This window comes from Cibotium barometz, chromosome 61, assembly GCF_041138505.1.
Source record: "Cibotium barometz isolate CiBa-2024 chromosome 61, ASM4113850v1, whole genome shotgun sequence".
NCBI classification, from domain to species: Eukaryota; Viridiplantae; Streptophyta; class Polypodiopsida; order Cyatheales; family Cibotiaceae; genus Cibotium; species Cibotium barometz.
In genome coordinates, this window is record NC_141106.1 from 6,625,955 (window position 1) to 6,642,606 (window position 16,652).

The 16,652-nt window shown below is 45.3% G+C and overlaps 1 protein-coding gene across 3 annotated transcripts in view; it reads left to right on the plus strand.

Annotated features, from left to right (window-relative positions):
• The first annotated feature begins 891 nt into the window (after positions 1–891).
• Positions 892–16,652, plus strand: part of LOC147604505 (uncharacterized protein At2g33490-like) — an 80,283-nt gene continuing 64,522 nt past the window's right edge. For all 3 annotated transcript variants that reach the window (XM_086794929.1, XM_086794931.1, XM_086794930.1), the window contains exon 1: positions 892–1,395. In XM_086794929.1, the coding sequence (XP_086651055.1) occupies positions 1,267–1,395 (129 nt within the window). In that variant the 5' untranslated portion in view covers positions 892–1,266. The remainder of the gene's footprint in view (positions 1,396–16,652) is intronic.

Sequence of the window (16,652 nt, forward strand, 5' to 3'; positions counted from 1 at the left end):
GCACCCACCCACATTTATCTCTCTCTCTCTCTCTCTCTCTCTCTCTCTCTCTCTCATACACTCATGCACCCACCCACATTTATCTCTCTCTCTCTTTTACACTCATGCACCCACCCACATTTATCTCTCTCTCTCTCTCTCTCTCTTACACACACCCACCCAAAAAACACATACATGCCTCTCTCTCTCTCTCTCTCTCACACACACACACACACACACACACACACACACACTATATATATATATATATATATTCCGACCTGCTCCTACATGGCTCTCCCCAATGCAACAGGATGTCTCTCTAATGAGGGCGTTGTATCTATGTGAGTAGTAATGAAAGGAAGCTACTTTTGCTAGACGAAATTAGCCTAATTTGTTCAACAAAATCAGCTCCCTCTCTTAAAATTAAATTTTTTAAAATTGTTATATATATAAATATATACACTCTTATATAAGTATATATACATCTACACATAAATATATATACACCTTGTGTATATATATAATCTATATAAAAATATAAATACATATAATCCATATAGAAACACACGAGCACCCCTATTTACGTAATTATCTATCTATATACAAACCTATATATAATTATACATGTATATGTATGTATGTATATGTGTGTGTATTTATCCATATACAAACCTATATATAATTATACATGTATATGTATGTATGTATGTATGTATGTATGTATATATATATATATACACACACACACAAACCTATATACATAATTATACATGTATATATATATATATATATATATATATATTATATAACTTATATAAAAATAAAATTTCTATATTTAAAAATAATAAGGGGGCAGTGATTAAAGCCAACTAGACATTTGGCTTCATGTAAAAATTTGGGTAGCATTCTTACAAAACAAAGACGAGGTGGGCAGTGATTAGAGGCAACGTGGGAGGGTCGGAATTAGTCAGAGTACACCACAAGCTGGTTTGTCTACAGGAATGGTGGCTTGCTAAAAAGAAAACGATCAAAGGGCTTTTCTTGTAGACTGCGAGCTTCCAATCGAAAGCAGAGCATGCAATCTCTCACTCTAAAGCAGATGGACACAGTGGCTACGGCGTATTCCCTGTTGAGCCATGGCTATGGGCGAGCTTCTCTGAGACGGGATACGGAAGGCATTTGTGTTTCGTTTAGTGTTGTTGAGGGTAAATTTAGGGTTTGTAATCTAGGGTTTCTTAGAGCTTGAGCTGCAGAGAGTGAGCTGGAACGTAGCAGAAGAAGAAGATGAAGTCTTCACTGAAGAAGCTGCGTGACTTTACCCTCAGCAAAAATGGCCCAAAAGACAAGCGGCCTATGGTGGATCATTGCCACCCGCCTGCAGAGGAGATGGAAGCATTGGAAACAGGCATGCAGGTATTCTTTCTTGGAGTTGGTTTTCTTAATCCTAGTTATAATCAATCAATAGAAAGTCTTTTCCCTTTCCTCTTATCATCATTAACCATGGATTTTGATTCTGAATGACCTCGAAGTTGTCATGGACTTTTGTATGATCCACATGTTACTTGCTTTTGGCCTGGCAATGCCACTATAAACACCTCTTATCAGCGATTAAGATGACAATAATATTAGTTGGAAGAGTCAATGGATTGTGAAAAAGTACTACCTGCTCCTTCCAAGGATCAATGGATTGTGAAAAAGTACTACCTGCTCCTTCCAAGGATCATTATTGGCAAAGGGTGCCTTGTACACGCGATTATGCGCTTGAGCTGAAGCTGTACTGATGAGGTATGCCATGCTTTTACATTTAAGAAGTTTGGGTATCCTGTCCAACCATACATGAACCAAGCAACTTGGCCAATATTTTGCCGTTCAAAATGGATACCATGAGCATCAAGATTGTTCCTTGCAAAGCTCATATTCAAAAGTTGAAAAACATACATCGCAACTCTTGAGCCATGGGAGCACCCATCCCAGAGGCATAGAGCTACCCTAATGAGTATGAATGGCTTGCTGAAATGTGAACATTTAGTATTGAAGTGAGATGATGAGAAGAAATGGGGGGATCTTCATTCTCTTGTGAACCATCTTCAATAAAAATACTGTGGGAAAAGCTCTAATGAGCTGATGCATATCAAAGGGTCCTCTTCACAAGGCGTAGAAAGGTGACTTACATTTATCTGTAGAGGTGGGGAGGAGGAGTGATCCTTTGAAGGAAGACGCAATCACACCTAGCAACAATATCATGAATATTTGCATAAGAGTTTTACCTAGCTAGATATAAACACGTGCCTTTGCTAGGCATACTATTGGAAAGGTGTATTTCTTGTGTTGAGTTGAGGGGGGCCAATGAGCTTCACTCATCTGGACTATTCTATATGGTAAGGGGGCAGTCGGTGGCTTTCCCCAGGTCTGTGATTATGGGGGGGGGGGATTGGTTGATGGGCTTGGGGACACCCTCTGGTGACACCAGCCTCTTGCGTGTATTGACTGTGGCACCCTCCATGGCTGGCCACCATGATGTGCTGGCAAGGCTGGTGGGTGGTCAAGCAGCCACTGGCATGGCATTAGAATTCACATCATTACTTATCCGAGGTCACTCTTCTCAGTCTGAATGAGGGGGTATTGGAAAGGTGCATTTCTCGTGCTGCAAATGTTGAAGCTTTCACCCACTGATTCTACTTCCATGCGGGATCACATCAACAAACTGGAGTCATTGCAATTTGAGATTTTTGGGTGCGGGAAGGAGATTTCTGTTGAGGATATGGCCCTCTGGCTACTTGCTTAGTTTCCCCCAACATTTGAGAGCTTCTATTATTCACTCCTTACCTTCGGACGGACATGAACCATTACTTGTGATGAGCTGGTGCCAATGGTCCTTGATCAGGAGAGCAGATTCAGGGATTCTTCTTTCATTGGACCAAGAGGGGGGTAGCCTAATAAAGGCAAAGGTGAGGCACCTCCCTCTAAGGACTCCATGGACTCCATGGATGCAAAGCCAAAGGGGTCTTCAACTTCTAATTCTTATGGCAAAACACAGGTACTTCAAAAAACGGTGTGGTGGAGCGGAAGAACCAAACGCTGATTGAGATGGTTCGGACAATGTTGGAACATCAGAGTCTTCCTCAAAAACTGTGGGTGGAGGCAGTTGCTACTACTGTTTACATTCTCAATTGGTTACCTACTATTGTTGTTCCAGGACAGGCCCCCTACCTCCGAAGAAAACCCTCGGTTTCTCATTTTTGGTTTTTTGGGTCAGATGCATTTGTTCGTGTACCTGATGGTGAGAGGGTGAAGCTGGATGCTAAGACCAAGCATCATATTTTGGTTGGTTACAGTTGCGAATCCAAAGGTTATCTACTCTACAATCCTACAACCTTGAAGATCATCATTAGCAGAGATGTGGTGGTTGATGAGACTTCATCTTCCATTGCAGAGGGGGCTTCTTCATCTCTAGGGGGGTTGAGTTGACTCAGCCTCTCCTTGGTTCCTCGTTGGATCCTCCTATTCCTCTTCCTCTACTTGACCCGGCACGTCCTCGTGCACCTCAAGCATAGGACTCTTCTGACATTGTTCAGGAGGAGGAGATCTCGGTGGATGCTCCACAGCAGGCTACATATGAGAAGCAGGGTTCGACTTTTGAGGAGGGATTTCATATTCCCAATTGGTTGTACCACACATTGCGGAATCAAGGGGGTAACATGGTTGCCTTCACCTCCGGCAAGAGGTTCTTGTCGACTGAAGCGGTTGCGTACCATGACATCATCTGAGGAGAACTTGTGCGTCAATTATGTTGGAGGTGGCAATTCTCGTAGCTACTCTCGGGTTATCGCATAACTAGAATTTGTGGTGGATTATCCCATATGCAAGAGCATGGGAAGTCGAAGAGCCATATTGTCATGGCCCTGTGAAATGGAACAGTACAAGTGTGGGCATGGTGGTTGCAGAGTCAGAATATTGAATGATTCACATGGGGGGTGCCCGGACAGAGTTATAGATGTGTGGACATCCTTAGGTGTGAAGGGGGGAACTAGAACATTAAACTTTAATGTTTATTAAAGTTGCCCCTAGGCCTTAGTGGCCAAAGGGACTTTTTAAGTTTGGGGCCCTAGGATTTTTATGGGGAGGAGGCCACTCCACTTTTGGAGTGAGTGCTTCTCTCTCCTCCCCCTCTCTCTAGCTTTTGGGAAAAGGAGTCGTGGAGGATTGATGCGCTTGTGTACATGCGTGGAAAAGCTGAAGAAAACTCTGGTCGACTGCTGAGGGGAGCTGTCGCTGAAATCTGTGTGCTGGAGCAGGCCGTACAGCAGCCGTACAGTGCTGTACGAACAGCAGGTACTGCTGTGGACAGGCGGCGCAGATAACCAGAGAGGGTACAGAGCTGTGGGACAGAGACAGGCGGCTGCAGCTGCTGAATTCAGGCTGTACAGGCTGTACGACTGCAAGTACAGTTCTGTACTTTCTGCAGGTACACTGTACGGCCAGTTCTGGTGCAAGTACAGGTGCTGGGCAACACTGTTGCAGACGGCGCAGGTGACCAGCAGCACATCAGCAGGCGGCTACTTCTGGTTTTCTGCAGAAACAGTCCGTACAGTCAAGTACAAGCAAGTACAGTCAAGTACAAGCAAGTACAGTGCTGTTTTTCAGATCTGTACATTCAAAGACAGCATAGAAGTGAACACAAGGAGGGTACAGACAAGTACGTGCATGCGTGTGAAGCAGGGTTGTGGAAACAAGTGCCTGCAAGTACAGATTGGTACCGTTGCTTCCTCCAGTGCTGATTCACGAGCTGAATTTGGTAAGCTCCGCTTCTGTTCATCTATCTCTTTTTCTACTGCTTGATGTCTGTTGCAGATATGAGCTATCTGGCCCCTTGTGAGAGGAGGGGTATGGCAGATTGACAAGGGTTGAGACAGAGTTTGGACAGTACATGTATGTATGAGCTGAGATGTTGTATCATGCACTTGAGTTATGCCAGATGTATGCTCATGGCTGCCCTGCTTAGTGGTCATGTCTGATAGAGAGGATGAGTACTTCTATCATGAAGAAGAAGAGCAAGAGACTTCTCCTGAGAGAGATGTATCTGAGGATATTTTTACAGGAGAACAGGCTGCAGATGTTGAGCCTTATGAGGATGTAACACAGCCAGAAGATGTGTATGGTAAAGAGGATGATGATGCTCGGTTCAAAGATCGCTTGGCTAGTGTTATGGATACTTTTATGCAGCTCACACAGAGTGAGAGATTTGCTGAATTTATGAGATCTCGCACAGAGCCCCGCACAGAACCCGAGAAAAAGAAGAAGAAGGTTCGTTCAAAGAATCTTCCACAGGGTCATAGTGGTGCCATCCCACAGGAACCATCTTTTGGCCAGTTTCCGAATATGCAGCATGCTTATGGTGCAAACTCTCAGAGTTCCTTCTATGGACAGCCACCTATTCCTCAGCAGAACATGCATCCAGGTTATTTTGGTGGCGGCTCGGTGTTCCAATCCATGACTGGGGGTTATCCTCAGGGAGGCATGGGTATGTACGGGCCTTTTGGAGCCAATTTTCAGCCTGGCATGCAAGGGAATATGTATGGTGGTATGCAGTCCGGTATGGCTGGAAATATGTTTGGAAGCATGCAACCTGGGATGCAAGGCAATATGTTTGGTAGTATGCAACCAGGTATGCATAATGGAATGTTTGGAAACATGGCTAGAATGTATGGTATGCCTGGTATGGGAATGGAAAATGTTGACCCAATGATGGGTATGAATGTTGGGGGCAGCAATCTTGCAAAGCCACTTCCATATGATAATCTAACGCCTATGGGAAAGGCGAAGGATTACAAGGAAGGGGGAGCTGCAGTGAAGTTTGACACATTCAGTGGGGCCAAGGATAAACTTAAAGCACTTACCTTTTTACAGCAGTTTGATGCTGCTTTTTCTGGTGGGAATTACACAGAGTCCTCTAAGGTGAGGAAAGCTGCCACTTTTCTCAAGGGCAATGCTTTGCAGTGGTGGTCTACTCTTCTTTTGCAGGGTATAGCACCCACTACATGGGTCCAATTTAAACAGGTCTTCTCTTCCGTATGGCTCACATCTACATTTGAGGTGGATGTTATGACCGCATGGCACAAATTGGATGCTTCAAAGTGTGATAGTTTTGAGGATTATAACTAGAAGTTTTGGGAAGCTTTACTCCCAGTGACTTCTTATCGTGCGGTGCCATTATCTGAGCAGGTAGAGAAGTATTGTTGTGGACTGCCCAAAGAGGTACGAGATTATTGTATAAAGACAAGAGTAACGAACATGTCACAGATGATTGAAAATGCTATGACAGCTAATGCGTTACTCACTGGTGGTTCATCTGGGTTTAAAGGCAGTAAGAAATTGGGCAAGAAAGCTGAAAAATTTGGGCATGCTTCTCGTGATGCTAAAGGGTCTTCAGAGACGAAGTATAAGAAGTTGCCAATGCCCAAGAGGACTTCTGAGGAAAGACAGGTTTTGAGAGATGCTCATAAGTGTTTTTACTGTACTGAAGAGGGGCATATGTCATTCAATTGTCCCAAAAGAAAGTCCCAAAAGGACTCTGACAATAAAGGAGAGCCCAAGTCAAAGAAACAAAAACCTTCTGCAGGCTTAGTTCCTGATCTTGTGGGGGAATAGCCAGGTGGTGAAGCTACAGAGTTGTGCAGGGCATGGGGCAAAGTGAGAGATCAGAATGCTTTGATCTTCTTTGACACAGGTGCTAGAGCCAACTTCATTTCGCCAGATTTGGCTGGCCGATTGGGGATTCGCGCAGAGGAGATGGGGCCGTTACATGAGGCTAATATGGCTTGTCCAGGGTATGCAGAACCCGTTACTCCTATCATTGGGAAAGCTTCGGCTTCATTTGTAGGGTTATGTGGACAGCGAAGAGTTCTTCATCATGCCTTTGGATGGCTGTGATGTTTTGTTGGGGATGCCATGGTGCCACAGGGTACATGCGGTGGTGGATACTTACAATAGGAAAATCACTCTGACTCGTAGAGGGAAAGAACATGTATTGGATGTAAAACTCAAAGGGAATTTGTTCCTATTGTATCCGCTTTGGCGATTTCATCAGTAATGAAAAAGCATCTTTCCGCGTACTTGATTTATGTAAAGGATGCACAGGATGATGAGTCTAAGTCTAATTTGTCTATGTTAGATAAGGACAGGACTGATTTCTTAAGTGGGTTTCAAGATTGTTTTTCCGAGTCATTGCCAGGAGAATTACCTCCTGAGAGGCCAGAAGATCATGCCATAGATCTGATTCCTGGTAGTACTTCACCGAATAGACCGCCGTACCGTGTTAGTGCAGCCCAACAGGAAGAGATTATGAGTCAGGTGCAGGAGCTTTTGAATAAAGGGTTGATTCAGCCTAGCTCATCACCCTTTTGCTCACCTGTGCTCTTAGTGCAGAAGAAGGATGGTTCTTAGCGCATGTGTATTGATTACAGGGCGCTGAACAAGAATACTATCAAGAATCGATTTCCCATACCGAGGATCGATGACATCTTGGACCGCTTACAGGGCTCCACAGTTTTTAGTCGTGTTGACTTGAAAAGCGGGTATCATCAGATACGCATTAGACCCGAGGATGTGCATAAGACAGCATTCCGAACCACGTTTGGGTTGTATGAGTTCTTGGTTATGCCCTTTGGTTTGACGAATGCACCTGCCACATTTAACAGAATGATGGACAGGATTTTCAGGCCTCATAGAGAGTTTGTGGACACATTCTTTGATGATATGATTGTGCATTCACAAACTGAGGAAGAGCATAGAAGGCATTTGGCCATTGTGTTTGCAGAACTCAGAAACCATAGGCTGGTTGTTAATGGCAAGAAGAGTGAGTTCTTTTTGCAGGAGATACATTTCTTGGGGCATATTGTGTCTGCGCATGGAGTCCGTATGGATCCAGCAAAGGTGGAAGCAATACTTAATTGGCCAGCTTTGAGGACCGTGCATGATGTACGCAGTTTTCTAGGATTGTGTTCCTATTACACTGAGGCGGTACATACGGCACTTTGCTGAAATTGCTTCGCCTCTTCATGCTTTGACGAAGAAGGCAACTCCGTTAGATGGGCTGATCGGGAAATTACAGCATTCAAAAAGCTCAAAGAAAAGCTTACTTCGGACCCAGTATTGGTGTTACCGGACCTCCGAAAGGCTTTTGTTGTCCAGTGTGATGCATGTGGAAGTAGCATTGGTGCAGTTCTCATGCAAGAGGGACATGTGATAGCCTATGAGAGTAGAGTTTTGCAAGATGCTGAGAAGCATTTACAGGTTTATGAGAAAGAGATGTTGACTGTAATTCACGCTCTTTTTACATGGAAACGCTACTTGCTTGGGGCTGATTTCACTGTACAGACAGATCATCAGACCTTGCGTTATTTCCTCACGCAGACTAAGCTTTCAGAGAAGCATATACGTTGGGCAAACTTTTTGTCAATGTTTCACTTCCAGATTGTGCATGTGGAAGGCAAAAAGAATGTAGTGGCAGATGCTTTGTCACGCAAGCCACAGGTCTCTGCAGTTTCACTTGCTTATCATCATGAGCTTGATGAAATGAAAGAGCAGTATGCCCATGATGAGGACTTTGAAAGGTTGTATGATCAGATGTCTGAGGTCAGCGGCATGAGCACTATACTCTCAGAGATGGGTTTTTATTGATGCATGGCAGACTGTGTGTTACCAGGCCATTGCAACTCAAGGTTATGATTGAAAGTCATGCTCCACCGTATGCAGGTCATAGAGGTATTGATGCCACGGTCAAAGCAGTGGAGACTTTCTTTTATTGGCCAACCTTGAGAAGAGATGTTGATGCCTTTGTGAGGCAATGCATCGTATGTCAGAAGGTAAAGTTTGACCGTCAGAAGACACCAGGGTTATTACAGCCTTTACCTATTCCGGATAGACCTTGGGAGAGCATTGCCATGGATTTTGTATTTGATCTTCCACGGACACAAACGGGAAATGATGGCATCTGGACTATCATATGCAGGTTCAGTAAGCAGGCTCATTTCATTCCCGTGCGTAAGACGATCAAAGTGGATCATATGGTGAAGTTGTTCATGGCGAACATCTTCAAGTATCATGGCTTGCCTACGTCTATCATTAGTGACCCATGATCCACGGATGACGAGTTTGTTCTGGAGAGGGTTGTTTGACAACATGGGTACAACTCTCAAGTTTTCATCGTCATTTCATCTACAGACAGATGGTCAGTCAGAAGAGGCTAACTCTATAGTGTTGGATCTTCTCAAGTGTTATATGTCAGAGCACAAGCAACAATGGGAAAAGTATCTTCCTTTGGTGGAGTTTGCATATAACAACACTGTACATACCTCGACAGGCAAGGCGCCTTTTGAGATTGTGGAAGGAGGAAAGAAGGTACCACCCATTTTGCATACAAAGGATAAGATCTTTGAGGCTGATCAGTATGTGGAGAGCTTGGATGAAGCTTATCGGAGAGTTAAGTTGGCCCTCCAGAAAACTCAGCAGAAGCAAAAGAAAGCCGCAGACCGTCACAGACGTGATTTACAGTTTGCATTGGGTGATTGGGTTCTTTTGCGCTTTGAAAAGGCTAGACTCAAGAAGATGAAGGGTAAAGAGCACTTATTCCCTAAGTTGAGCATGCGTTATTATGGGCCTTTTCAAGTTTTGGAAAAGATTGGTGAGGTAACCTATCGTTTGAAGTTATCAGATCACTGGAGGATTCACAATGCTTTTCACGTGAGTCTTCTTAGACCTTTCCGTGGGGATGTGCCTGAGGATGTATCAGATGAGGCTCAGCCGGAAGTTGAGGAACTTGATGAGGTTCTGATTCCAGAGCAGATACTGGCACATAACGAAAGGAAGGTACGAGGTAAAGTTTCCCGTCGCTATCTTGTGAAGTTCAAGAACTATTCACCGATGGATGCGAAGTGGATGGAGGAAGGTGACTTAACAGATTCACCTCAGGTTTTGCAGCTTTATCTCGATGCCTTTGAGTTAGAGCCGACTCTTGTTGTGGCTCATTCAGGTTCAGCAGAGCATGGGTCTGGAGCATTACCTGATGCTCAAGAGAGGGGTAGCACCTCCACTCCCTTGATACAGACAGGCTCAGATGACATCTAGAGGTCGCTTGGTGCAGTTTTTATCTCACCCGAAGGTACTGAGGCTGACAGTACATCTGTTTATGGGACTTCTATGATATATGTGTACTAGTCACATGAGATTTTTGTGGATATGTATGGTTCACAGTGGTATACAACTTGGACTATTACTATGCCATTGGTTTGCAGTGAATGTTGATACATGTGTATGGCTTAGAGAGATTGGGACGCTGATCTTGCCATATTGTATATTTCACTTTGGATATTTTGATGCATCACCAGAATGCAATCGAGGACGCTTGCCATTTTTCAAGAGGGGGGTATGTCATGGCCCTGTGAAAATGGAACAGTACAAGTGTGGGCATGGTGGTTGTAGAGTCAAAATATTGAATGATTCACATGGGGGGTGCCCGGACAGAGTTATAGATGTGTGGACATCCTTAGGTGTGAAGGGGGGAACTAGAACATTAAACTTTAATGTTTATTAAAGTTGCCCCTAGGCCTTAGTGGCCCCTAGGGACTTTTTAAGTTTTGGGCCCTAGGATTTTTATGGGGAGGAGGCCACTCCACTTTTGGAGTGAGTGCTTCTCTCTCCTCCCCCTCTCTGTAGCTTTTGGGAAAAGGAGTCGTGGAGGATTGATTTGCTTGTGTACATGCGTGGAAAAGCTGAAGAAAACTCTGGTCGACTGCTGAGGGGAGCTGTTGCTGAAATCTGTGTGCTGGAGCAGGCCGTACAGCAGCCGTACAGTGCTGTATGAACAGCAGGTATTGCTGTGGATAGGCGGCGCAGATAACCAGAGAGGGTACAGAGCTGTGGGACAGAGACAGGCGGCTGCAGCTGCTGAATTCAGGCTGTACAAGCTGTACGACTGCAAGTATAGTCTTGTACTTTCTGCAGGTACACTGTACGGCCAGTTCTGGTGCAAGTACAGGTGCTGGGCAACACTGTTGCAGACGGCGCAGGTGACCAGCAGCACATCAGCAGGCGGCTACTTCTGGTTTTCTGCAGAAACAGTCCGTACAGTCAAGTACAAGCAAGTACAGTCAAGTACATACAAGTACAGTGTTGTTTTTCAGATCTGTACATTCAAAGACAGCATAGAAGTGAACACAAGGAGGAGGGTACAGACAAGTACGTGCATGCGTGTGAAGCAGGGTTGTGGAAACAAGTGCCTGCAAGTACAGATTGGTACCGTTGCTTCCTCCAGTGCTGATTCACGAGCTGAATTTGGTAAGCTCCGCTTCTGTTCATCTATCTCTCTTTCTACTGCTTGATGTCTGTTGCAGATATGAGCTATCTGGCCCCTTGTGAGAGGAGGGGTATGGCAGATTGACAAGGGTTGAGACAGAGTTTGGACAGTACATGTATGTATGAGCTGAGATGTTGTATCATGCACTTGAGTTATGCCAGATGTATGCTCATGGCTGCCCTGCTTAGTGGTCTTGGCTGATCAGAGGGAGGCACAGTGTGTTATTTGGAGACACAGATCTGTGTGCATAGATTCTCTGTGCTAAGAGGTATTGTGGGCCGTCAGATTGGACATACAGGTGTAATCTCTTGGCTGATTTTTGTTGTACTCAGCCATTCATATTTTTGGAATTGAATAAAGAAATACCGCAAGGGGCGCCAAGCTTTGGGGCCAACAGGTGTCGCCTTGTTTTCAGATTTGGGCACTCTAGCTCCAAGCTGTTTTGTTTTCACATCTAGACTACAAGTGGACGGGTGACTGCTAGTCTACCGCACTTTGGTTTCTATCAGAGGCCGGTTTCACATATATAGGGTGTGGTGGCACCTTGTCATAGATCTCTCCTCCAGCCGGGTTTTTGGGGGAAGCAATGGTTGGAGATGGGAGCCTAGCCACCGACGTTGCTTAGTGCCCTAGGGTGGTGTGCGTGCTGTTGTTGCGTGACTTTGACATGGTATCAGAGCTCGGCCTTTGGTGGATTATCCCATATGCAAGAGCATGGGAAGTCGAAGAGCCATATATAGGGTGTGGTGGCACCTTGTCATAGATATCTCCTCCGGCCAGGTTTTTTGGGGGAGCAACAGTTGGAGATGGGAGCCCAACCACCGACGTTGCTCAGTGCCCTAGGGTGGTGTGCGTGCTGTTGCTTTGTGACTTTGTCAAATTATACACTGATGTCATGCATCCATAAGGACTCGGAACCTACTCATATTGGGGAGGCGCTTTCCAAACTGACTTGGAAGTAGGCCATGGAAGCGGAGCTTGACTCTATTGAACGGAATCATACTTGGGAGCTGGATCCTAGACCAGCAAAGCGAAAGGTGATTGGTGTCAAATGGGTCTAAAGTACAAATCGGATGGAAGCACAAGGCTATTCTCCAAAAGCTGGCATGGATTTTTATGATACCTTTGCATTGACTGTGTGGATAGCGACCATGCAGATAGTTCTTGCTCTTACTGCACACTCTCATTGGCCCATCTTTCAGATGAATGTCAAGTCGACATTCCTCAATGGGGAGCTAAAGTAGGAAGTTTATGTGGAATAGCCTCTGGGATTTCAGATTCTTGGCTCCAAAGATATGGTCTACAGGTTGAAAAGGGCCCTATATGGTTTGAAACAGGTCCCCATGGCTTGGTATGAGAAGATTGATGCTTGTTTTCAACAGAAGGGTTTCAAGTGGTAGGTGGCTAATCCAAATTTCTACATTTATCTCAGAAAGGGTTGTATATGTGGAAGATTTGATCATCACAGGTAGGCATACAACACACATTGCTCAGACAAAGGTTGCCCTCAGTCAGGAATTTGAGATGACTGATCTTGGGTTGCTTCACTTCTTTCTTGGATTGGAGATTTTTCAGCACTTAGATGGCATATTCATTTCTCGGCAGTGGTACATTACAGAGCTTCTAGAGGCTTTCAAGGTATCAGATTGTAAGCCCATCACTTCCCCCATGGATCCCGACATTAAACTCTCCTCTTCTGGATCCGATTCAACGGGCAAATACACTTATGTACAGGAAACTAGTTAGTTCCTTGATTTGGTTGCTCAAGACACGCCCTGATTGTGCATTTGTGGTGGGAACTCTCGGTGCTTTCATGCAAGCATCTTTGCACACCCATTGGCAGGCAACACTCCACATGTTGCGGTACTTGAAAGGTACCAATGATTTTGGCATTTTATATGGAGAGGGGGAAACTTTACGTGGCTGGAGTGTCTCCAACTGGGTTGGAGATGCAGATTCTCGATGATCTACTATAGGGTATTGCTTTACTCTTGGATCTAGAGCCATTTCATGGACGAGTAAAAAGCACCCTACGGTGGTGCTTTCATTGATTGAGGTGGAGTATTGAGTAGCTTGTTCGGTTGCTTGTGAAGTGATTTGGTTGCAGGCGGCTACTTGAGGAGATCGGTTTTCGACATCAGCAGCCTACCCTAATCTCATGCGACAACTAGAGTTGCTTTGCTATTGCTAGGAATCCGGTATTTCATGTGCGGACCAAGCATATAGAGATCTAGTACTACTTTGTGTGGGAGCGGAGCTTGGAGGGAGACATTATCCTTGAATATTATCCTACTTAGGACAACGCTGTAGACTTATTCACCAAAGGATTTTCTCAGTTAGCTATTGACGTTCATGGCAGCTCGATCAAACAGAGGTTAGGACCGCCCAAGACCACATAGGCTGAGCTCTGATACCATGTCAAAGTCATGCAGCAGCAGCACACACACCACCTTAGGGCACTGAGCAACGTTGGAGGCTAGGCTCCTGTCTCCCAGTCGTTGCTCCCTCCAAAAAACTGGCAAGAGGAGATATATATGACAAGGTGCCACCACACCCTATATACCCATGCTTTGGCATATGGGATAATCCACCACAACTTCTAGTCATGCGATAACCTGAGAGTAGCTATGTGAATTGCCACCTCCAATAGCTTGGGCCACCCCCAGGACGTGAGAGGGGGTGCTAGCATATATCATCTCTTGTTGGTGGCATTTCTAGTGTTATGGGGCCATTTTCATGCTCTGGCATTCCCCATGTTTTCCCCCATATTTTTCCCTATTTTTCTCCTATTTTATGGGCCTTTGATGTGGGTTGCCCACCCTTTTTATGGATATTTTACCTATTTTCAGGTCGTGTAGGAGCCTAGGAGACAGTCAGCCAGCTCATATAGGAGTGTATATATATGCTGCCCTCTTCCTCACTTTTCATCATTCTTGTTCATTCTTTCTTCATCACTTTGGTGAGCACCTTCCCTTCAGCCCTCTGCCTACAGTGTCCACTCCTCACCTATGGGTTGGTTGTATCCACGCTTGTCTTGAGGATTAGTGCATTTGTGTTTTTGCTGTTTTCTCTCATCTCTCTCTTGGATCTTCAGCATTTTTGTCATTCGTCTACATCTTTCTGTTGCCCTTTGATACCGGTGTCCCTAGTTCTTCACTGGAATCTCATGGAGGATGGTTTCCCAGCCACCTTCAAACGAGATCATGGCTTTGGCGGAGAGGCTTGTCAAAGGGTTGTATTCATTTGATTCCCAAAAGGAGGGAGGTGATGGTTTAGAGATACGTCAGTGGCACCCCATAACCCTCCTTGGAAATGCCTACAAAACTCTCGCCAAAGGCGTCAGTCGCTGCCTGCAGCCCCACCTCCCCGATTTGATTCATGGCATCCAGACGAACTTCATCCAGGATAAGAGCATCTTGGATAACATCTTCACTATTTGGGAGGCGACCGCCGCCACAGCTTGTCTTCGTCAGGAGGACATGGCAATTCTTCTCTTGGATTTTGAGAAAGTCATGATAGAATTGAGTGGGCTTTCTTGGAGGACACTATGCATTGGATGGGGTTCCCTGGCAGTTGGATTAGAGGAGTTTCAGCATTGTATTCCACTGCCCACAGCCAGGTCCTCATTCAGAGGGCTAGAGGGGAGACGTTTCCGATCTCTAGATCAGTTCGTCAGGGATGCAATCTTACCCCTTTCCTCTTCCTATTCGTAGCTGAGGCGATGAGAAGCTTCTTTCCACGCCTGGCAGTGGACTTCAGGGCCTTTGTCTCCCCATTAGGTCCCAGGAGGAGATTCTTGACTCGGAGTTTGTAGATGACATAGTAGCATACCTTTTTGAAGAGGAAGGGAATTTTCAGAATGCCATGTGTCCAACCTTTTTACATGTGAAACAAGAGTCATGAAAATTCCCCCATTTGAAGAAAGCTTCTTGTGTCGGAAGTATTGGCAGTTCAACATCCATGGCCACTCGGCAAGGAGCTGGTTTATCAATGTCCCAAAGGATGCAAAATCTATTAACACTCCCAGGGCAAACCACTTTGCTGAATGACTCCGCCAAAAAAGGTAAAGCAAGGTGCATATAAACAGGAAGCTCCGTAGCTTCCACCCACACATGGCATCTGTGTGTGATCATCATCATCATCAACAGCATCCATATATGCTGTTTATAATGCTTTTAAGGCTGCCGACTGGATCATTAGGTTGCCAACTAGTCATATGCTTATGCAAAGGGTAAAAAGGCTAAAAAAAGGTCACATGCATATGAAATGAATGCTATGCAATGCAGACCATGATCTAAATGCAAGCCCTAAGGATTCTATGGACTGCTACATGCATGAATGATTCTCTTTAAGTGGGTGAAGGGACTGGATTGACTGACTGACCTTCTATGGTTGAGGAAAGACCTATGTTACACATAGTCACAAGGGACGGGGGACGGTGATGGGGGACGGGGACGGGGACGGGACGGGGGACGGCCATAAGTAGGGAACGGGGACGGGGGAGGGAACGGCACTCAAAAAATACTTTTTTTAAAAATTTTTCTACTCTGCACTTATTCTACTTTGGAAGTACATCAAAATGAGCACAAATTTACACTAAAATGGTAAGCTTTTGAGTCATATTAATAATTAAGTAGATACAAAATGAGTCAGGACTTAGGAGTCAGGACTAAGCCTTAAGGAGGCAAAATACACGGACGGACTCAAATGAGTCAATGACAAAAAAGTGCTGAAGACTAGAGGCTAGAGGCTAGAGCTAAGTAGTAAGGCCCATGAATCATGATCCATGAATGATCATCCACGTGAAGTGCTCGCCTCATGGTCATGGGTAGCTTGTGCCAAAGAAGCATCAAGCTCATCCTCAGTCTCATCCTCACTGGCATGCTGCTCCTGCACCTCATCCTCCCGTTGCTCTTCTTGTTGACTCATCTCCCACTCGGTGAAGGAATCTGCCTTCTTGGTCACGCTCTTGCAAAGCATTCGCAAGTTCGCGCTGACGAAGACAAGGTCATTGGCACGCTCTACCCCGAGTCGGTTCCTCTTCCTAGAGGCAATGTGGCTGTAGGTACTCCAAAGTTGCTCCAAGCAAGAGGAGCTGACGGCCTGGCTAAGTATGCGGATGGCAAGCTGCTGCAGCTCCGGTCCATCTGAACCAAAGTCCTCCCACCATAGAGCAGCACCAGCTTTGGAGCGGTCAACCTGTGCATCGTGACAGCCATAGGAGCCATGAAATGACCTGTACATCGAAAGCTGGTCCCTGATCTTGCGCCTAACCGATGCATCAGGCACAAGACGATCCAAGATGATCCTCCATCCA